The following is a 23,557-nucleotide window of genomic DNA, read 5'->3' on the forward strand; positions in this document are numbered from 1 at the left end:
AAAAATAAAAACTAAATAAAATGCTGGTTGTAACAGTAAATTGATTTCCTGGCACGTCAGTCTAAGGTTGAAGAACACTGTCTTCTTGGACAAAATCCCTGGGAACCACCTACCATTGTTACTCTGATTCTAAAGCCACCCTGTGTTATGAAAAGTCTTGTACAGGAGGGATGACGTAGGGTCTAATCAGAAGAGACATTACCCAGCTGGACCAGAGAAAAACACTCAGTCTGACCTTCTGGAAATGTAATGTTTTCACAGAATGTATCTTTCTATTCTGTGTTGTTTTTGCAATTAACAAACTACTGTATATCCAAAAACAATGTGTCACTAAGTCCTAACAGACGGAACTGCATAGGGACAGTTTCATTATGTGAGGACAAGAAAAATGTACTAGGATTTTTACTTAGCCAAAAATTTGAATGATGTATGATAATGACAAGAATAGCAGTTCTTTATTGAGTATTTACTCTGTGCTAAGGATGTTATTACTTCTGTTTCATTTATTGTATATTGTTCTTTCACAAGTGACAGAAACATGCTTAAGGAAATTAATCCGCTTTCCCAAAGTAATATAACTAATAAGTATTCAGATGATGTCCGATATACACCTTGTGCTCTTTATCACTACCTATCATGTCCAGCAGAAGCTTTGGAGGCAGGCAGTTCTGAATCCTACCACTGCCACCTCTTAATTATGTAAATTTGAGCTTATTTCCTCCCTGTGAAAGGAGAAAGAAGACGTGTCCCTCAAAGAGCCATGGTGAGGAGTAAGGATAGAACTTAGTAAGTAATTAGTAAAGCTACCTAATAATAGAGAAAATTAAAAATAGAGACCACAGGACTAGAAAAGACTATGAAGTCATCCATCTTGTCAACAGCTAGAAATGTATCAAAGTTTAAGCTGTTTCTCCACAGCATTGCCAACAGGAAAAGTGATCAAACTTTTCTCTTTTTTGGCCATTCTGTGGGATAAAAATTATATATCAATTTTCATTTGTATTTCTCACATAATGTAAAAATTTTTTGATTAAGTTTTTGTAGATTTGTCTTCATTCATAGAAAATATCCTTCAGTTTCTAAATCCTGGACTATTTTTAGATTGAAAGTGGTTATTTCTGCTGCTTTGGATATCTGCTTGCCCAAAAGGCACTAGAATAGACCTACTGACTTTTTGGAGAATTCTCAGAGCTCTACTTCATTTCAGCTTATCATTTTATCCTTTAATTAGCCTTAATAAGGTCACAGCTCATTTTCAATAGAAATTTCCCATTTGAAGTTATTAATTTCTTCATTCCCATTAGAATTTGAAATACAGTATATACTATTTCCTAAATCAATAAGTAAATGTCACCATTTCCACAGTGACAATTCTTTGTAGACTTGTAAGAAATTCAACTTTGTACTAACAATACTTGAAGTAATTATATTTTCCAGTGGGCAAATTTGTAGGGCATTTCAAAAGAGCCATAGAGCATTCTTTTTGAATGCTTGCTTTTAAAAAGTTTGTAATGTTTACAATATCTTTTGCCTTTCAGAACAACTCTTAGAATTTATGCACCAGTTGCCTGCTTTTGCCAATATGACAATGTCAGTGAGACGAGAACTCTGTGCCGTGATGGTGTTTGCAGTGGTGGAAAGAGCTGGGACCATAGTGTTAAATGATGGTGAAGAGGTCAGTGAACATTTCCACCACCTAAAAAGTTTCTGATTGAGGGTCTCAGTAACCGCATATGAACAAAAAAAAAAACAATTCTTATTTTTCCCTCTTAAAAAAGTAAGGAACAATTAATTTGAATAATTCAATAATTGTGATATACTCCTTGTCAGAGTATTCCAAAATCCATTTTTTTTAAATATTTCATATGATATTGATAGAAATACTTTGATGTATTAACTTTTCAGAGTTTTGTAACTTTAAATATTCATAATATGCTTTTTGTGAGAACAAAATGATCTTAATTAAGGCAATGTGATCACTTTATATTGCTTGAATATGTTTTAGAGAGCAGAATTCTTTTTCCTTGTATCATTTTAGAGAAGAGTATCCAAGGTCAAATTAAAAGGGCATGTACCCTTTGCTAGGCGTGTGGAGAACACAGATACTTGGCTGTACTTTGCTTTATTACTTGTTTGAGTTTAGTAAACAGTTAATTTTGCTTGAGTTGTTCCATCTTTAAAGTGAAAGATCTGCTAAATCATTTTTAGGGACCATGCTAGGCATTTACAGCTGCATGACCATGATTTTCTGCTTTGTCTTCATTTTTTTGAATTAGCTGGATTCCTGGTCAGTGATTCTGAATGGTTCTGTGGAAGTAACTTATCCAGATGGAAAAGCAGAAATATTATGTATGGGAAATAGTTTTGGTGTCTCTCCTACCATGGACAAAGAATACATGAAAGGAGTAATGAGAACAAAAGTGGATGACTGCCAGGTATAAAATATCATTAAAAATGTTTATTTTATGCTTAACACATATATGCAGTTGGGGTAAGATTTTTCTGCCTATATAAATAGGTCATCTTTTAGAGTTATAAATAAGATTTTAAAGTAGAACTATTACTTCTAACGTTATCATACCCCAGAAAATTAAAAATAAATCTTCCTTAAAGTCATTTGGACTCAGGGCATCTGGCTGGCTCAGTCAGTAGAGCATGTGACTCTTAATCTCAAGATCATGAGTTCAAACCTCACACTGGGCGTAGAGCTTACTTTAAAAAAAAAGTTGTTTGGACTCCACATAACTAGGTGTTTTATAAATATGTTCTTTAAAAGTGTTCTATAAATATAGTATTTTAAAATTTCCATTAATAATATTTTGATCTTAAAAATATAGAAGTAATCACCCATTATGGAAAGAAATTATAAGTAGATTAAAAAGATAATGTGATATAGTTATGCTGTGTTTTTGTTTAAGTATATACAAGGAGTTGATTTCGAAGTCATGAAAATTAATCATAGTATGAACTAGTGGAAGGACTTGCTAATAAAAAAGTAATTGCTAATTAAAAGAAAATACTTGATCACAAAAGAAAAATGTTAGTGTTGATATTATATTAATATTCATTATTTGAAGACATTTAATAAGACTAGAGAAAATAGGAAGAACAAGTGTGAAGTTTAATATATAACTGGTAACCTCTGCTTTATTTATTTATTTATTTATTTATTTTTTTTAACCTCTGCTTTAGTGAGAACTAAATTTAGGATGCTTGTGTTACCAAGTTTTTAAAATGTATGTCTTATCTTCTGAAAAAAAAAATAAGGTGTTTGAAATATAAAATATTTTAACATAAATAAACCCAGAGATTTGACTTAAACTAATTAATGCTAAGTGCTCATTGTTTTAGTCTGTAGCTGGAAATATATCTGAATATACTTTATTCTAAGAGAACATCATTAAAGTTTTAGGGCCTGATAAATGTAAAATAGTACTCATTTAAATTTTCATTTTGAGCATTTTATTTACCAAAAGAGAAAATGACCATGGCTATAAATAAAATTATCTAACATAGAAAATTGAAATAGTGTTACCAAATAATTCCTTCAGTAAGCACTGTAGAGAAAAAATAAAGGGCTCTGAATTCATTGTTTTGAATATTAATACGAGAAGAACATTCTAAATATGTCAACTCTCCATTATTTCTTAAAGTCTTAATTTGGCCTGGAAATGTGTTTGTAAAAGAGATCATATGGATTTTTCAGTTCTGGAACTGTATTCCCCAAAATAATAAAGCCATACTTAGTCCAAAACAAACTAGAAATTTGTTGAAGGTTTCCCCATTCTGTTACCCCTTATCACTTCCTCCCTGGTACATGTTGGCACTATTAGAGCATTTTAGTCAGTCTCTGCCCTTAAAAGACAAGTTAAAAAGTAACTTTATTTCTGAAGATTAATTGATTACATTAATATGTCTTACTTTGTCAGCCCCTTTTATTAAAAATTTGTAATCATGGAACTGAAATGATATTAGAGGCCTAGAAATGTTTCAGAATAATTGACAAACACGTTATATGACTGAATATATTACAGAGTAATATCAAATATACCAAGTTATCATTATATATTTGGGAGTTCTGGGAAAGGAAGAGGAAGTAGATGTCAGGGAAGAAAGTCTAATCTCTTTACTGCATGAAGGAATTAGTGGGAAACCCAGTGATAGCAAGATAGACCCAGAAGAAAATTCTGATTAAGATACCTAGACTCCTATAGTTCCTGATAGGAGGTTGCCAGGTATACAAAGAAGGTCAAGGGTGAGGTATCTGCCAGAGAAAGTCTCTTTCTTTCTCTCCACTCCACTCTAAGCCACTGTAAAAGGAACATGTTAAATTGGTGGTTTCAAGAATCACTCTTGTACCTCTACTGACTAATCTGCTCAGGCCTGACACTCTTTCCCTCAGCAGTAAAACAAGCATGGAGAATGCAGTGACACCAATTCACCTAAATGCTTGTTTTGGTCTAGTAGTTTAGTGTATTTCTGTTAAAATGTCATATATCTGTCAGAAGGTACAAATGTAAAAAAAAGTACAAATGTCAGATCATCCTCTTCTTAGAGGAAGTAAAGGAAACAATGAGACTCATCTTTTCATTCAGCCATAAGATGCCTCCATAAGTTTGTATCATTCTCCTGAGCACACTAACAGTTATTGAATGAAATGAACAAAAATGGTGTTCTCTTTGCCAAGAAGCGGCAACTTCATTTAGGATTGGCCTTAATTTTCTTACATTCCAGTGGGTTCCAAAATAAATATTGGGTATGTGACATAACTTAATTGTGCTCATATTAAGCCTAAGTGGCTTACAGTGAGTGGATTAAATTTAACATTTATTTCTACTTATTTGGATCCCACAGTATGTTCAGAGTTATGTTTTCCTCTGGATCCCTCCTTCGTATGCTCCTCTCTCAGTTCTTTTCCTTTCATGGTCTATTCTCGTTCCACTGTTCTGTTTGAAGGACAAAGGCAGGGCTACATGTAGACACTGTGGTACCAGCGATTAGTAATGGTTTTCTGTTTCCCATATGTGCTCCTTTCTTTTCTTCTCCTCACTTCCTATCCCTCTTTTCTTTTCCTTCTCTTCTACTCTCCTACTGTCTTTTCCTTCTCCACTGCCTGTGTCTTAGGCCTGCCAGTGACACATCAGGCATTGCTTAGCCCTGCCCTACACCCTTCAGTGGGGAATCAACACTTGGATACCCGTGTGAACAATTAGGTATGAACTTCCCTTACAGACCACAAAGTGTGCCCCAGTTTAAATAACTTCTTAAGGCAAACCTGTTAGGCTCACCTTTTTCAGAGACCATGGGAACTAATGACACTTTGAATTTAAGTAAGTTTTGGAGGAAGTTACGTGGATAAATTGAAAGTTGACAATATTGTATTATGGTTGAAGTTTAATTTTACTTTATCCCTTTATTGTCTATAATTTTTCTTCTCCATACCAGTTGTGATGTCATGTGCCCCAAAACCAATCCTGCAATATGAACTACCTTTTGCCTTTTATAACCAAAACTTATTTGGATTTTTATTTTATATCAGAATGCCAAGGTTATACATCACTTTCATGTATTAACAGCTATCTAAAAGTATAACTTATCAAAAACAATTATTATACATAATTCACAATTTTTCATCTGGCTTCAACATATCAATTAAAATTATGTTTTACACATGAATGTCTTATTAGATCTACAAACGTCTTAAAGCAAAAATAAATCTAATAAAAATAAAGATAAATGTTTTCATCTAAAATTTCTTTCTGTTTGGTATGTATGACCATATTAGAACTTCAGTTGGATTTTATCTTTTTTTTTTTTTTATTTACTTTATTTTATTTTATTTTTGATGTACTTTTCAGTTTGGTACAGAAGTGCCAAAAATGTCTCTCTAGGCATTAAAGCATTTCAAATCAAACTTATTCTAATTTCCTTAAATCCTTAGTCAAGAGTAATTTTGGTATGTTTCTCTTCCAAAAGCATTTTCTGTTTTACTTTTTTTAACTCATGGATTTATTTCTTTCTTAGGAGATAAATGAGAAAATACAATATATAATTGTTTTCTCTAAAACTGAGTATAAGAATGATCACCTAAAATTATTTGGAGGCATAGAGAGCAATTTTTGTGTCCTGTTGAAAGAAAGAAAATAAACTATTTTTGAGACAAGGGACTAAGGACCACATATTTCAAAACATACATATGCCTGTGGTCAGTGTTACAGAAATGCGTTTTGTTTTTAAGATTTCTTAAAAAATTAAATTATATGTGATTACAAGGAAAGTATGTCTTTTGAATTTTAATTTTTTGATTCCAAATTCTTAATTGAAAAATTAATGAGATTATATCAATCAGCTCTGGAAGAAACTTAACATTGTAATGCTGTTTCTCAGGTATGAAGCACTACTATTTCTTTTTTTAAAAACTTTACTGTTCGTACAGAAAGTATGGAAAGTATAGAAAAGTATTTTAAATCAAATGAAAATCACTTATAATTTGCACTGTTCAGAAATAATCATTTTAACATTGTTATATTTCATACTAAGATTTTGACATGCATGTGTAGTTTTTTTTTTTTAATTAGCAAGTGTGTAATTATGAGACACTGGGCAAGTCAGCAGGCTGTTGCTACAGCTGTTTCTTCATCTCTACATGGGGATAATAATAGTACCTTCTTTATGGGATGCTCGGGAGGATAAATTGAGAAAGTTCCTATAAAGCTACCACAAAATGATGACAGTCATCTTCATTATAGTTATTACTACAACATTTGGTTTTGCATCTTTAAAAAAATTAATGTGCTAATCATTAATTCAAAATTGTAAATATGAAAATATGATTTTGGATGGCTGCATCATATTTTATCTTCTATATGTTGTAATTTAGCCATCCCCTTTTTATCTTTTCACATTAAAGGCAAAAAAGAAATGTCCATGCTTTTTCCATTCCCAAAATGAAAATGAATTCTTCAAAATTCAGAGAGGACAATGATTCTTTCTTACTTTAGAATCTAACTCTTTATCTCCTCCTAACTGGATTCTAATTATTTTGTGCAATAAGTGATTTGTATTATTCATTCTTCACTTTCTTTTTAAAATTACTAGGAAAGGTAATTTAGTGGTTTGCCATAAGCCCTGATTTTTTTATTTGGGATCACGGAGGACTAATAGCTTGATGTGCATATTATTTTTAACTATGTTTAAGAGCAAGGATTATCCTAATACTAGTTACAAGGAATAATGACTTGATTTAACAAAGAGGTGGCTTGTTTTGTGGGCCTTTTTAAAATAAACTTTCTGATTTCTTATCAATAATTAGCAAATTTATAATATCTATTCAATGAGTATCTTTGAATTTTGATCTTTTATTAATACCACCTTTATTTTTAAATTATTGCTTTAAAAGTCCTTTCTAACTTGAAAAACCCACTAAAGGAAAGTTATGTTTTAAAATTTATCCTCCTAAGATTTTGTCAGAGACATGAAAAAGGACTCTTCTGATTTTATCTTCTGATTTTTAAAGTTGTTAGGATTTTTAATATAAACTACATATAAATATGCTAAAAATGAAGCTTGACTTGACCAAAGAAGAAGTACATTAAAAAGTAGAGAAGTCTGATTAAGGTTCATTACTGCATTCATTTAGAGAATGTGGGAAAGACATGGAAAAATGTCAGCCTTAAATAATTAAAACACTGAACTATTAGTACTGCTAGGTCTCTTGCAAGCACTTCATCATTAACATGTGACTCACATTTTATTTCAGTTTGTCTGTATAGCCCAGCAAGATTACTGCCGTATTCTCAACCAAGTAGAAAAGAACATGCAAAAAGTTGAGGAAGAAGGAGAAATTGTTATGGTAAAAGAACACCGAGAACTTGATAGAACTGGAACAAGAAAGGGACATATTGTCATCAAGGTAAGACAGACAAGCCTCCATCTTGTAGGAAAGGATTGTTTTGGTAGTATCCGTTAGGACAACTTAAGATTCCACCCACCACATTTTTATGTATAATTTCTCTTAAAAGTTATCAGTTGCTAAAAAAAATCTTTATCCTTCCTGAGGAACAGAGTTTTACAAATTATTATATTGCAAAATATTATACAAACTATAATATTATATTAGAGTTAATATATATTAACTATCCAGTTCATCTTATGTTGAAAATTTGGAATTAAAGTACCATGTAATAAACAAACAAACAAATAAACAAATAAATAAATAAATAAATAAAGTACCATGTAGATGACATTCCTGCAGGAGAGTGATTAAACCTTTTATTTGTTACAGGGCACCTCAGAAAGATTAACAATGCATTTGGTGGAAGAGCATTCGGTGGTGGATCCAACATTCATAGAGGACTTCCTGTTGACCTATAGGACTTTTCTTTCTAGCCCAATGGAAGTGGGCAAAAAGTTATTGGAGTGGTTTAATGACCCGAGCCTCAGGGATAAGGTTGGAGAATATATTCTAGTTTGGCTTTTAAATGTGAAATATTTAGATACAAACTTAAAGATATTTTAATAGTTGTCACACCAGTTATGTTCAAATTTTTTTAATGAAATAAGAGAATGTACTTTTTACTCCAAAAATGACAAAATCTCCAAACTCCTGAGTTCCACTGAAATCTGCATTCTCTACTTGGGCAAATGGTCAATGTATCTTAGATGAAAGTTAACAGTTTTTAAATTGGCACCAGAGCAGCATTTTATTGTAAGCATTGCTGGTTGGTAGGCCCCCCAGTAATATAATTCTAAACAGACTCCTTTAGCAGCTCTTGAGAGCTCCATCAAATACAGATTGGATGATAAACTATATACTCTTGTGAGGTGTGAGAGTTAATCATAGCCTGTACTCATTTCTCCTTCCCATGTGACAGTCTGATTTACATGAGACAGAGTTGGGAAGACAGATAGGAAGATCCAGAACAGGAGACCGACAGTGGAACGCCCCCAAGTTCTCCTGTTGGTCCTGCCACTGACTAGCTCTGTAGCCTTAGAAAAATCATTTGGACAGCGATGTTTTTCATTTCATATTCTGACAGTATTAGCCTAGAAGAGCTCAGCCAAGCTCTCCAGTTGTCAAAACTTAGTTTGAGTATTAACTATGCCATGTACTCTATGTGCCATCTGACCCTCCTGACCATCACTTATTTACTTGTAAAATGAATAATCAACAACCTTCAAGGGTTATTGTGAACATGAATAATAGAAATAAAGTTCTTTTTGTCGGCCTGACTCAATTCACTTAAAACATCTTAACACATAATACATCTTAGAAGTTGTTTGTTGGTGGTGGTAGTTGGTAGTATTCGTTATGATTTATGAATCTTGGCTTTCTAACCTGTAATAGGCTAGTAAGACTTTTACGTTGGCTTCTCAGCTGCAAAATTATAATTTTATGAAAAGGTTTGTGTTAGATATAGTTTTAAGGGAGACGATCTTCTGGGTTTCCTAAGTTTGAAAAATGGGCAATGACCAGAAGTTAATATGAATATCAAAACTTGATTCTTTAGTGTATATTAACTATAAGAGTATTTTAACTGTAGTTAAAAATTAATTATATACCAAAGTGCCTGGCTGGCCCAGTCAGAAGATCATGCCGCTCATGATCTTGGGGTTATAAGTTCAAGCCCATGTTGTGTGTAGAGATTACTTAAAAATAACATCTTTAAAAAAAATTAACTTATGAGTACCTGGGTGGCTCAGTTAGTTAAGTGCCTTCCACTCAGGTCATGATCCCAGGGTTCTGGGATTGCTCCCTGTTCAGCAGGCAGTCTGTTTCTCCCTCTCCCTCTGGCCCCTAACTCATGCTCTCTCTCTCACAAATAAATAAAATCTTTTTTAAAAAAAATTAACAATATACCATCACCTTTGTTTCTCTACTGCTAGAAGAATACCATGCTTAATTTTATCACTTTAATTAAAAAGTTAGATGGTTTGGGACACCTGGGTGGCTTAGCAGTGAAGTGCCTGCCTTGGCCGAGGGTGTGATCCTGGAGTCCTGGGATCGAGTCCCACATCAGGCTCCCTGGAGGGAGCCTGCTTCTCCCTCTGCCTGAGTTTCTGCCTCTCTCTCTGTGTCTCTCATGAATAAATAAATAAAATCTTAAAAAAAGTTAGATGGTTTGATTAGAGGTTTAAAAAGCTCAAAAACAATTCTATGGGAAATTCTTTTATGTTGTTATTTAGAATTTAGAAAACTAAACGCATAAATAAAACAAGTACTCTTATATTTAAAGTCACAGTTTTACTCACTTCGTTTAGTAAAAAAATATTTAATATATAAAAAAAATATAAATATAAATATATGTGTATATTTTTTAATGAGAGTGCATGAGTAGGAAGAAGAGTGGGGGGCGAGAGGATCTTAAGCAGGTTCCATGCTCAGCACTGAGCCCCATGCAGGGCTTGATCTCATGACCCTGAGATTATAACCTGAGCCAGAATCAAGAATCAGGTGCTTAACCAACTGAGCCACCCAGACGGGACATCCCCAGCTAGTAAAATTTTGTTGAGAATTCACTCAATGCCAGGCATTGTAATAAGTTTTAAGGATGTCCTTAGAACATAACAGGTAAAGCTGTCCACGTGGAACTTAGAATCTAATGAATGTCACACACTTCCTGCTGGGTACAGCACAAATATTCTATGACTGTGTGTCTAGATAAAGGAGGTATAGGGCTCTGTGTAAAGAAAGCGTGCAGCGTAAGAAGGCTACTGATTTTTCCTGAAAAATTGTAGATGTTAAAAGCCCCCTAAATCTTAATGTTAGCAAGTAAGATGTAATTCCTAATAACTCGCAGCTAGCTCCTTCCTTTTACAACTTACTCCCTTGTAAATCTTTCTAGGCCTGATACTATTCATTCCTTTTGTCTATTTTGCCCTCAGCTGTTATTTTTTAGTTTCTGTCTTCTTTTAATTTATTTTGGTTTTATTATAGCTTTGTTTTTATTGTGACCAGTTTCAAATATGTTTTGAGAGTAATAAACATACGTACCTCCTTCACAGATTCAAAACCCTTCTTGGCAAAACAACAAAAAGTCTCTATTCATTATATATATATTCATTATATATGTGTGTGTGTGTGTGTGTATGTGTATATATATATCTTCAGAAGGTCATTTTCTTATGAATGCAATCCTTGCCATGAGGAGTTTGTTGTTTATTGTCCATTGTTATTAAATAAATTATTAAGTATCTTTTTTGAAATGACTCTATTCACAAACTTTTAGCACTGAAAAAAATAAAACAATTGATTTTTCAGGTTACACGGGTAGTATTATTGTGGGTGAATAATCACTTCAATGACTTTGAAGGAGATCCTGCAATGACTCGATTTCTAGAAGAATTTGAAAATAACCTGGAAAGAGAGGTAATATTTGTGATTTTTAAAAAGTCATCAATTTTAAGTTCATTTAATTCAGCCTATTTTTGAAACCATTCTTTCTGAACTTTTATAGAAAATGGGTGGACATCTAAGGCTGTTAAATATTGCATGTGCAGCTAAAGCAAAAAGAAGATTGATGACGTTAACAAAACCATCTCGAGAAGCTCCTTTGCCTTTTATCTTACTTGGTGGCTCAGAGAAGGGATTTGGAATCTTTGTTGACAGTGTAGATTCAGGTAGCAAAGCAACTGAAGCAGGCTTGAAACGAGGGGACCAGGTATGATATTTCTAAATCTAAACTTAAGGGTGAATATTGGTGTCTTTTTTCCTTCAATCAATTGGAATACTAAAGTAAATTTCATAATTTTATTTTTAGATATTAGAAGTAAATGGTCAAAACTTTGAAAATATTCAGCTGTCAAAAGCCATGGAAATTCTTAGGAATAACACACACTTATCGATCACTGTGAAAACCAACTTATTCGGTGAGTAGTTTTACATACTTTCATTTTTATCCTTTTGATCTTTTTTTTCCACATTTAGGTCTTAATCATGAAAAAAGTCATTTTTGTAAGTAATATTTCAAATGTAAGAATCAAAATATTTATAGTAAATGCTTATATAGAGATACTAATTATGTAAGTATATAATTAGTTCTAAATCAAAATCTACTAACTTGACCATAAAAATTTTTATTGATAAATGTTTAAGCATCTAGTATATATAAATACCTATAGATTTATCTATAGATAAATGTTTTAAACATCTATTATGTTAAATGCCTGTAAATACTACTGTATTTTAACTTATTCTGAATGGAAGTGACAAAGCAACAAAACAAAGCAGATTCTTGGTGTCACTCATTCATTGGAGTAGTGTTTTTTTGTAGGATATCAGTTTTGATAGCTGAAGTGTCTACTTCTCATCTGTTTCCAAGTCCAACAATTTCCTTTGCATTGCTTAGATATCTTATAATGGTTTTTGTGTGCATGTGTGTTTCTTTCCATTTTAGTATTTAAAGAACTTCTAACAAGATTGTCAGAAGAGAAAAGAAATGGTGCCCCTCACCTCCCTAAAATTGGAGACATCAAAAAGGCCAGTCGCTACTCCATTCCAGATCTTGCTGTAGATGTAGAACAGGTGATAGGACTTGAAAAAGTAAATAAAAAAAGTAAAGCCAATACTGTTGGAGGAAGGAACAAGCTAAAAAAGATACTCGACAAGACTCGGATCAGTATCTTGCCACAGAAACCATATAAGTAAGTGTCTGTGTAAATTTTCTGTACATTATTTTATTGTGTTAAAATGATATGCAAAGGTAGTGATAAAATGTTTACACTTAAAAAATGTTCTAAGCTTTTCTAGAAGCTTAGGACATTCTGAACTATCTTAGAGACAATGTTAAATAACCAAGTTGATTTTAATCTTGTGTATTTGCTACTTACTTGCCCAACCCAAGCTTCATTAGAGATAGTTTAGCACTTCCTCATTGAAACTTTTTTGTTTCTTGTTTTTTTTTTTTTTTTTTTTTTAATCATTTGAACTAAAGAAAATAAGAATATGTGTTTGCTCCTGTTTCACCCATGGTTTAGAGTGGTTTTTGCTAGTTTTTCTTTGTGAAAATTATCTTTTCTTTTGTGAAATGTGTGAAAATGCTTCCTCAGAGTTTTAAAATCAATTCATCTTATTATCTTTTCTTCTTGTGAAAACTCTGAGGAAACATTTAATTTGTATTAAGAACATGTATGCCTCCTTTATTTTTTTGTGAAAATATTTCTTTCTGGAATATCTTCTCAAACATCAGTATCTGCTCTTTGACCACCAAATCATTGCTTTTTCTGGTTGCTACTGTTCATCCTTGCCATTTTCTTTTTCTCTTTCTCTGTTTTCAGTTATTTAATTGTTGTGAAGATATCAGCAACCAAGCACAGAACTCCTTTCCTTCTCTCAGTGAGCTCTACAGTCAGAATGTCAGGTGTATTCTTGAATCTGTTCGTGGCTGTTCATTTATGCCAGGAGCTCAGACTAGACAAAGTTGTAGGTCTCACACTTTTTAAGTCTTGTTTGTTAGCCTTTTTTTTTTTTTTTTTAATGTTAAATAACATGGTTGTTGGATCCCTGGGTGGTTCAGTTGGTTAAGTGTCTGACTCTTGATTTTGGCTCAGGTCGTGGCCTCGGTCCTGGGTTTGGTGCACCCAGTAGTACACTTGCTCTCTCTCAAATAAATTATAAATAAATAACATGGATACACCAAATGCATTTATTTTATATTCCTGGAATTACAGTGATATGAGAGAAGTTCAAAACATTTAGGTTATTTTTCTTTGATAATTTGATAATTTTTATCCATAGATTAGATAGACATGGCCCAAAATATAATATTGTTGGGAGTGTCAAACCCATGTTGTCCCCAGTGAACTATAAGGATTAGTGGATTAGTGGGTTTGTATCAGCTAAAAAGGCTTCTATAACAGAGTCGTAAGGATAAGCAATGAGTATGATGGTTTTATTTATTGACTTGAGAGTATTTTTATATTGAGTAAATTTCTAATAAGCAATGGATTAGGCCTATTAGCATTACAGAAAATAGAAATTTATTTTTAAAGTGATCGTTCTAGAGTTAAAAATTTACTTTAAATGGGCAAGAAAAAAATAAATTACTTAAATGTAGATTAGCAGCACGATAACAAAAAATCTACAGTCTCATTTGACCATGAGTTAAATATGAACCTTAAAAAAAAAGTCAAATAAAAGTCAGCATGACCCTGGAAAGTATTAATAGAAATGTGACACGTAAGAACTGGGATATAAGCCATCCACAGTACAGGATGTTGGCAAGGAACACAATATGAGAATACTATGTATAATTTTATTCTATGTGTATTTAAAAAGATATTCAAAAGTTAGAGAAGGGAAAAGAAGAAAAGATAATAAGATGTATTGATTTTAAGACTCTGAGGAAACATTTAATTTGTATTTAAGAACATGTATGCCTCCTTTAAGTATTTTTTTGTGAAAATTATTTGAAATAATTCATATATGTAAAAATTGAAATGAAAAAATATATTTAAAAGAAGGCTTAGTAAACTGTAGGATCTATTATATGGTATGATGTACTAATTACTACTTAAACTTTGCTCTCCTAGAAATCAGCATGTGTTCACAAAGATTTTTATTTTAACAAAGCCATGAAACTAGTCAATTAGACAAATCTTCTAGATATACTGATTCCCTCCCACGTCCCCTCCTCTGCATCACCATCAGTATTATAGAAGCTAAGATGCTGGTTGATGGCAAGTTGGGAGGGATAGGTATGGTGGAGAAATGTGAACGGGGGTGGGGGGGTGGAAGGGGGAGTTAAGAGGATGATTATAGGATTCAGATCTGGTTGTAAGGTAAGTAGAGAGAGACTGATGAATCCTGAGAAAAGAGAATAAGTCAATGAGCTATAGAATCAACAAAGGCCAAAAAGCAGTTTTAGTAATAATGAGAGTTGGAGAGATTGAACAATAAGGGGATGTGCTCAGAGAGGGACATTTCTGAATTAAGTCTTGAATATAAAGTAGTTCCAATCGGGAGTAGCCTCATGTCTGTGGGTAACAGAGATATAGGCAAGAATTAGAGCTTTATTTTAGGTGTTAAAATGTTGCTGAGGAACACTTTTTAAGAAGATAGCTCTATCTCCCTCTCCCTGTGTGTGTGTGTGTCTTTCTCTGTGTCTATGAATAAATAAATAAAATCTTTAAAAAAAAAAAAAAAAAAAGGGCAGCCCCGGTGGCACAGCGGTTTGGCGCCGCCTGCAGCCTGGGGTGTGATCCTGGTCCTGGGATCGAGTCCCACGTCGGGCTCCCTGCATGGAGCCTGCTTCTCCCTCTCCTTGTGTGTGTGTGTCTCTCTCTCTGTGTCTATGAATAAATAAATAAAATCTTAAAAAAAAAAAAAAAAAGATAGCTCTAGCATTTTTAGCCATTTGTGGTAGCAGTGGTCCATTTGGCTATATCTTTGGCCTGAGCTCATAGTAGTTGTTTCATGTCATGGATGACATCTGAGATTTTGGGCAAAGGTGATTTATATGGTTGAAAAATGAAATTTTACTGATAATTTGAAAGTTTTAATGTTTCATGGAACATTAATATCTCTTACCATTATATGCATGCCTATATGTGCTTAAGTTGAAATTGAATTTTGTCAAAACTAACCTGTGAATTTGGAGGAATTTACACTAAACTCTTTAATATTCTGTGTTGACTTTAAAAGAAAAATCTTGTCCTTATTTAACTTTAGAATTTCCACTCTCCCCCCTCAAAATAAAGAATGCAGCTAGATTTTTTTATTTTCATGGCCATAGTGGGTACTATGATTAAGCGCTGATGTCTGAAAACCTAACTGATGCTAAATATGTTAATTTTATTTATGACACTTTGGACACCCAACCTTAGTACGGTCTTCCTTCTCCTCATTTTAAGGTATTTCTAGAAATTAGTTAGAACTATAAGCATTTGCTTATGACCTAGTTATTTTGAGTGTGTCCCAGCTTATTATTTCAGTTTTAATATTTTGTTTCGGAAACAGTTGACCTTTAAATTCTAGAAATAATTTTTATATGTTATTAAATCATATTTTAAGAATTGTCCACAGTAACAGACTTTTTACAAATGGAACTAAGTTTATAGCAATAATGATAAGTAGTATTTCTCTGGGAACTTTAAATGTATAAACTAGAAATTTTGACTAGAGAATTAAAAGTGGGTCAAAGAAGCTCAGAAATATCACCATGCATCACTGCGTTTTTATGCTTTGTATAAATAAGAAATAGTGTCTGTGTAAGGGTTTCTTTACATTTGATTCTTTAGTGATTTCATTTTATTTCTCTGAAACGTTAGAGAATGAAATTAAAATAGTTTAGATTTGTTTTCTTCTGTTCATTTTACTCCATTTTTTCAGTTTTTAAAGATCAGATTATAAAATAATTTATCATTCTGATGCATAAATCATCAATTGAGACTAAGTGCACTCTTGTCAATGTGCTTTTTCTTAAATCTATTTCCAGTAGTAACTAGAGCTTATTTTTTCTTGAATATACTGACAAGATTACTAGTATTTGTTATGCCTTGTCTCATGAAAAACACAGGTTTAGAGTAATATATGCTTAAGAAACAGCAGGGTAAGTTGAGTTAGATACACTTAAGCAGTAGTAGTTGCCATTGCAATTTTCAACCAAAAATTTTAATGGTACTTTTAAATGAACTGCAAGTCTTAAGAAATATGGTTTATTTATGGTCTGCATCTATTACATATTGATGAGTTATAACCTTTTTACTTGTGGATCATTGATTTTCTAATTTTTCCTCTTTGTCCAGTGATATTGGGATTGGTCAGTCTCAAGATGACAGTATAGTGGGATTAAGACAGACGAAGCACATCCCAACTGCACTGCCCGTCAGTGGAACCTTGTCATCCAGTAATCCTGATTTATTACAGTCACATCATCGCATTCTGGACTTCAGTACTACTCCTGGTGAGCACCACCCATGCCATTTTTGTTTTCTCGTAGTAATCTATTTTCTGTTTCTTCTGATGTAATGGTGATGCTTGTATGCTCTTGGTTTGGCATGGAATATGTCAAATGCAGAACGCCAGAATGAACCCTAAGTCTGACACAATTGGAATCAGTTCTTTTTTATTCTTCAGACTAGTTTGGTATGGTCATGGGCAAATTAATCTCTCTGAACTTGTCTTCTCTTTCATAAAATGAAGAGGACACATACCGTGCAGATTATTATTAGGTCATATTAGAGTAAAAGGAATATTTTAGGTTAGCTTAATGGGATTTTTTTTTTTAAGATTTTATTTATTCATTCACGAGAGACACAGGAGGAGAGAGGCAGAGACACAGGCAGAGGAAGAAGCAGGCTCCATGCAGGGAGCCCGGTGTGGGACTGGATCCTGGGTCTCCAGGATCAGGCCCTGAGCTGAAGGCAGATGCTCCAGCACTGAGCCACCCAGGCGTCCCAGTGGGATTTTCAATATTAGAAAGACAAACTTTAGATTCACATTTTTCATTTGTTGTTACCAACCCAACAATCTTTTTTTTTTTTTTTTTTTTCTGGATGTGTTAAAACCTGATGATCTTATTGCTGCTGTTGTATACTATTGTGTTTATATTTGTGGACCAGTTATCTACAGGGAAAAATGTGTTCATATAGTAAATCAGTATGTTGTCTGCCAGAATCTTTTTTTTTTTATTTAAATTCAGTTAATTAACATATAATGTATTACTGGTTTCAGAGGCGGGGGTCAGTGATTCATCAATCTTATATAATACCCAGTGCTCAGTACATCACGTGCCCTCCTTAGTACAATAGTCCATTGTATGGATAGACCACATCTTCTTACTCATCATCTGTGGATGGACATCTGGGCTCTTTCCAGAGTTTGGCTATTGTGGACACTGCTGTTGTGAACATTGGGGTGCAGGTGTCCCTTCTGATCACTACATTTGTATCTTTGGGATAAATACCCAGTAGTGACTTCTAGAATCTTTAAAGAAGGATTATAATAAGGGAGAGATGCAAGTTCAGCGTTATCTTTTCTGAGGAGGCTTTTCAGATGCTTATATTACCATTCACTAAAATCCTTTTTATTAACATACGGCTTTTTTTCCCCCAGACTTGCCAGATCAAGTGTTAAGGGTTTTTAAGGCTGATCAGCAAAGCCGATACATCATGATCAGTAAGGACACCACAGCGAAGGAAGTAGTCATTCAGGCCATCAGGGAGTTTGCTGTGACTGCCACCCCGGATCAATATTCGCTGTGCGAGGTCTCGGTCACACCTGAGGGTGTCATCAAACAAAGACGGCTTCCAGATCAGCTTTCCAAACTTGCTGATAGAATACAACTGAGTGGAAGGTATACAATATCTATTCTATTGTTTCTTTAACTTATCTTCAAACTCACACCGAAGTCTAAGAGATAAATACTTTGAAAGGGTTTTGAAATGAATTAAGCAAACTAGAAAGAAGTATATTCTCATTCTCTGAGAATTGCTGTATCAAAGTAAATTTACCCAGCAGTTTGTTGACCCTCACGAGGATCTCTTAAGAACCTTTTGCAAAGCAGGGCACTGTGCCCTCCGTGTTGTTATGGCCTGTCAGGGCACAGGGCACAGGGAATCACTTCTTAAACTCGCTCTTTAGGACACTGGCCCCCAGAACAGCACTGGGTGCCTAATATAAAGCCACAGAGTTAAGCCTGATGCTCTTCTTGTATATGTGCATTCACAAACACATTTTTCAATAACATTCTAGTGTCAATTGCTCCTGCCTGCCTTACTTTCCTAGAGCTTCATTTGTTAGATGAAGATATATATGACCACGTGGTTAGCTAATGGTGTCTGTTATTGTGCAGTACACGATGAAAAATACCTCACTCAAGGACTAAACTTTGAGTTGCTTCAGAGCTTTGTCTCCTACTGCATGATTGCATATATCATGTATTACTTGCAAGAAAACATTGTACCTGGTTTTGTGAGCCTCTTGAATATTAATTTCCTTGATATGTGTAATTTGTATCCTCACACCACAGATTAGTGAAAATTAAAAGTTTTGGCTCTTATTTAGTAACCAGATTCTACACTGATGGAGTATTATGTAGTTCTATAAATCAAATTTTTTTTCTTTCTTTCTTGCCAGATGGAGTGTTTTATCGTACTTGATTTTTCCATAATGTATATCTAAATCTGATTTAATTCATTCAAAACTTCACTTTTCTTGCTATCAACTATAACTTTCATGCTTTTCTTCACTACTGCTTTATTTCCAACCCTGACACTAGCAGATAGTGTTGTTTCAGGAGATCATTTTTTCTCATGACCATTTGAATGTACATTGATATATATATATATCTGTAACCATGGTGGAGTTCTACAGATCTCCACTGAGGTGCAGATTCATGACTCACATTCAAGAAAATTATAGATGAATACATGTCATGGGCTTTATGAGTAATGAAAACTGGGAATGTTACATCTGTGAATGTGAAGGACTCAAGGTATGTGTTTCCTGTCCTGGTTGCTTTGGTGAAATATGCAAAAGGCCAGTTTGGCAGGACTCCCACTGCGTTCATTCTGTTTCTATCTTTATGGAATTTGGCCTAGGAAAACCATCTGTCTACAAACCAAACCCCCCCCCCCCCCCAAAAAAAAAAAAAAAAAAAACAGGGCAAACATCTGGATTCGATTTTCAACAAGTTATTTACAAAGAGAAAGGAGTATTAATAAGTTCTTGTCTCTGTCACTGAAATTAACTATCATTAATTTTGGGAGTCTATTTCCTCATCTGATAATAATACCTGCCCCACTTACTTGTAAGGTTTTTATGAAAATCAGGTATTTAATATTAAAAAATCTGTTTTAGGATTGTTGTACTCACAGGATCAAATAGAGGGGAGCAGCTTATAGGTTTCTTTGGTATTTAAATAAATAGGTAAACTTGGATTAATCCAATTTGGACCCATCAATAGTCACAGATTCTCTCTGGGAAAATAGGGTGATGACCTATGTCTGATCTCTCTCATTGCCTTCCTTAGAGCCTATTTTTTTTATTTATTTAAAAAATATCTTATTTAAATTAAATTTGCCAACATATAGAATAGCACCCAGTGTTCATCGTATCATGTGCCTTCCTTAGTGTCCATCACCCAGTTACCCGATCACCCCACCCACTTCCCCTTCTGCAACTCTTTGTTTCCCAGAGTTAGGAGTCTCTCATGGTTTGTCTTCCTCTCTAATTTTTCCCCACTTGGTTTCCCTCACTTCCCTTATGGTCCCTTTCATTATTTCTTATGTTCCACATATGAGTGAAACCATATGATAATTGTCTTTCTCCAATTGACTTACTTCACTCAGCATAATACCCTCCAGTTCCATCCACGTCGAAGTAAATAGTAGATATTCATCCTTTCTGATGGCTGAGTGATATTCACAGTATACATATACATCTTTTTTGTCCATTTGTCTGTAGAAGGACACCGAGGCTCCTTCCACAGTTTGGCTGTTGTGGACATTGCTGCTGTGAACATTGGGGTGCAGGTGTCCTGGCGTTTCACTGCATCTCTATCTTTGGAGTAAATCCCCAGCAGTGCAATTGCTGGGTCGTAGGGTAGAATCCTATTTTCTTATTTAAACTGAAATATGAAATTTAGCTCTTTTCTGTCACTTTTTAGCAAAAACAGATAATCTAGAAAGCAGGGAAGGACAGGAGAAAAATGCATTACAACTGGTACAAGTGAAATGCCGTGTGATTGGTTAGCTTCCATCAGCGGCCTCTGGCTAGGTGATCCTGTGCGCTGGTGACAAGGCCCAGCTACCTTCTCTGTCCTTAGAAGAATTCTTGCATCATCCAACTGAGTGTTCTTGTCAATGTTATTTCCAGAACAGGATGATGCTTTCAAGTAATGTCATGAGACTGCTGCTTAGGCTTTGAATTCTGTGTTCTGCAGGTACTACTTGAAAAACAACATGGAGACAGAAACTCTTTGTTCAGATGAAGATGCTCAGGAGCTGCTGAGGGAGAGTCAAATCTCCCTGTTGCAGCTCAGTACTGTTGAAGTTGCCACACAGCTCTCTATGCGAAACTTTGAACTCTTCCGTAACATTGAACCCACCGAATATATAGATGATTTATTTAAACTCAAATCCAAAACCAGCTGTGCCAACCTGAAGAAATTTGAAGAAGTAATTAACCAAGAAACATTTTGGGTAGCATCTGAAATTCTGAGAGAGACAAACCAGCTGAAGAGGATGAAGATCATTAAGCATTTCATCAAGATTGCACTGCACTGCAGGGAATGCAAGAATTTTAACTCCATGTTTGCAATCATCAGGTACGAACATATGATCTCCTGGGATTGAGTCCCCACATTGGGCGCCCTGCTCAGCAGGGAGCCTGCTTCTCCCCCGCCCCTTGCTTTCTCTCTCTCTCAAGTAAGTAAATAAAATCTTATAGACATATGATAAATTGTCATTTATCATATATATCTAAATATATGTATATATCTCTCTATATATAAATCCAGGAACATCATATAATTTGTGTAAGTGTAGTAGGTTTTGTTTTTTTTTAAGATTTTATTTATTCATGAGAGACAAAGAGAAAGAGGCAGAGACATAGACGGAGGGAGAAGCAGGCTCCGCGCAGGGAGCCCGATGTGGGACTCCATCCCCAGACCAGATCACACCCTGAGCCGAGGGCAGACGCTCAACCACTGAGCCCCCCAGGCATCCCAGTGTAGTGGTTTTTAATTGAATCATATTGAACCATTCTTTTCCTCTAAATCCAATCATTCTTAATTTAAAATCTCCTGTAAACTACATTTAGAGCCCAGAAAAGCTATATTCGTTATTTTTTTAATTTCTGTGACTTTGAACAACTTCTTGAAATTTCTCTGAACATCAGTTTATTTCTCTGTAAAACAACTATGCCCCAAAGAGTGATCGAATAGATTAAATGGTATTACGTATATGGAGTTCTATCAGCTAGCACAAAGCAGATGTCCAGTAAATGTTCATTTTCTTCCCCTTTAAGTGCTTAGATTGAGGCTGGAAAAAAATATAAACTGAAACTATTAGGAATATTGATATTCATGGTGATTATTAGTCATTTTCTCTCACTAGGAGTTTGATCATACTCATTATGACTTTTATTTTATTACTACAAGATAGTCTGTTTTATCAAATGCCTGCTATGTGCCAAGTGCTTCTCTATGTATGGAGACAAAGCTGCAAAACAAAATGCTACCCTTATGATACTTCACATTCTAGTTGTTTGGTTCATAATAAACCCAGACTAGAAAGGTATAAAGGGAAGAAGAGTAATAACCCTTGGCCCTGACCCTGCTTCTATCTTCAATTCTCATTACCCAGAATTATTAATATTTCTTATGAATCCTGTGAATTGATATGCAGCATAAACACAGAGTTATGTGTTACTAAATATGCTGTTTTACTTTCTTCGTTGATAATAATGAGTAACTTGACTTTATGTCACTTTTCTTTTTTGTCCTTTCAGTGGCCTAAACTTGGCCCCAGTGGCAAGACTACGGACCACCTGGGAAAAACTTCCCAATAAATATGAAAAGCTGTTTCAAGATCTCCAGGACCTGTTTGATCCTTCCAGAAACATGGCAAAATATCGCAATGTCCTCAATAGTCAAAACCTGCAGCCTCCCATAATCCCCCTATTCCCAGTTATCAAGAAGGATCTCACATTCCTTCATGAAGGTAAGTGTAAAATAGATTTCTCTGTCTTTACTTGTGGAAACACAGAATAAATGAGTATGATGTGATCCCCTTTTCCTTCTTTGCCAATTGTAGGAAATGACTCAAAAGTAGATGGGTTAGTCAATTTTGAGAAGCTAAGGATGATCGCAAAAGAAATTCGTCATGTTGGCCGAATGGCTTCAGTTAACATGGACCCTGCCCTCATGTTCAGAACTCGGTAAGTCTGTCAACTTCAGTAGAACATGTGGGCTTAGAGAAGTGTGGGTTTACAGCTTCCTAATAAATGAGAAACTTTTGAATATTTATATTTGTAGCACAGTAGAAATTTTATTAGGTCATGCTGAGAATCCCCATTGAGCTCTAATTTGAAGTAAATATCTTATTCTGCATCAGGTATACTTTTGACTGTCAGTAAATACAGCTTGTCCTGCAGAAATTTTTCAGTTGGCATGGGGCAGAACTATTCCTTATTTGTCAGAACACTGATTTGTGGAGCTAAAACTCATAACTGATAGTATGAACCAAAATATGCAAAGAACCCAAACAATATTGTCTCAGTATCTATACAATGGATTAGTTGTCAGTATAGTAAAAAATGATTAATCTAGTGAAGGAGAGTAGTTTTTAGAATAAAAAATTTAAATATGTCTGTCTTTTGAGCTAGAAGAATATTGCCAGTAAAGTTGCGTGTACGAGGTGATTGTACAGTTTAATGTTTGTGAGCTTCTAGTACTGCTTATCCAGAAGTCTAGTCCTTTCTTTCTGAGCTTGTGATCTTTCTGTCTCTCTCTCTACACCCATGCTTCAATCTCCATGGCTCTCACTTACAGGAAGAAGAAGTGGAGGAGTTTGGGGTAAGTGGTGGAGACCTTGCAAACCCACACACAATTCTTAT

General features: G+C 34.3%; 1 protein-coding gene across 14 annotated transcripts in view; it reads left to right on the top strand.

The window, feature by feature from the left end:
* The window catches only part of RAPGEF2 (Rap guanine nucleotide exchange factor 2), a 241,852-nt gene that overhangs the window by 204,466 nt on the left and 13,829 nt on the right, over positions 1-23,557 (top strand). For 12 of the 14 annotated variants that reach the window (XM_025439185.3, XM_025439188.3, XM_025439190.3 and 9 more), the window contains 14 exons: positions 1,539-1,675; positions 2,277-2,435; positions 7,760-7,912; positions 8,285-8,449; positions 11,261-11,368; positions 11,457-11,660; positions 11,760-11,868; positions 12,396-12,642; positions 16,744-16,901; positions 18,053-18,293; positions 20,883-21,266; positions 22,451-22,662; positions 22,756-22,879; positions 23,493-23,516. In XM_025439185.3, coding sequence (XP_025294970.1) covers positions 1,539-1,675; positions 2,277-2,435; positions 7,760-7,912; positions 8,285-8,449; positions 11,261-11,368; positions 11,457-11,660; positions 11,760-11,868; positions 12,396-12,642; positions 16,744-16,901; positions 18,053-18,293; positions 20,883-21,266; positions 22,451-22,662; positions 22,756-22,879; positions 23,493-23,516 — 2,425 coding nt within the window. The remainder of the gene's footprint in view (positions 1-1,538; positions 1,676-2,276; positions 2,436-7,759; positions 7,913-8,284; positions 8,450-11,260; positions 11,369-11,456; positions 11,661-11,759; positions 11,869-12,395; positions 12,643-16,743; positions 16,902-18,052; positions 18,294-20,882; positions 21,267-22,450; positions 22,663-22,755; positions 22,880-23,492; positions 23,517-23,557) is intronic. The other 2 variants (XM_025439187.3, XM_025439192.3) reach the window with 1 other exon arrangement.

The sequence above is a fragment of the Canis lupus genome, chromosome 15 (assembly GCF_003254725.2).
Source record: "Canis lupus dingo isolate Sandy chromosome 15, ASM325472v2, whole genome shotgun sequence".
Lineage (NCBI taxonomy): Eukaryota > Metazoa > Chordata > Mammalia > Carnivora > Canidae > Canis > Canis lupus.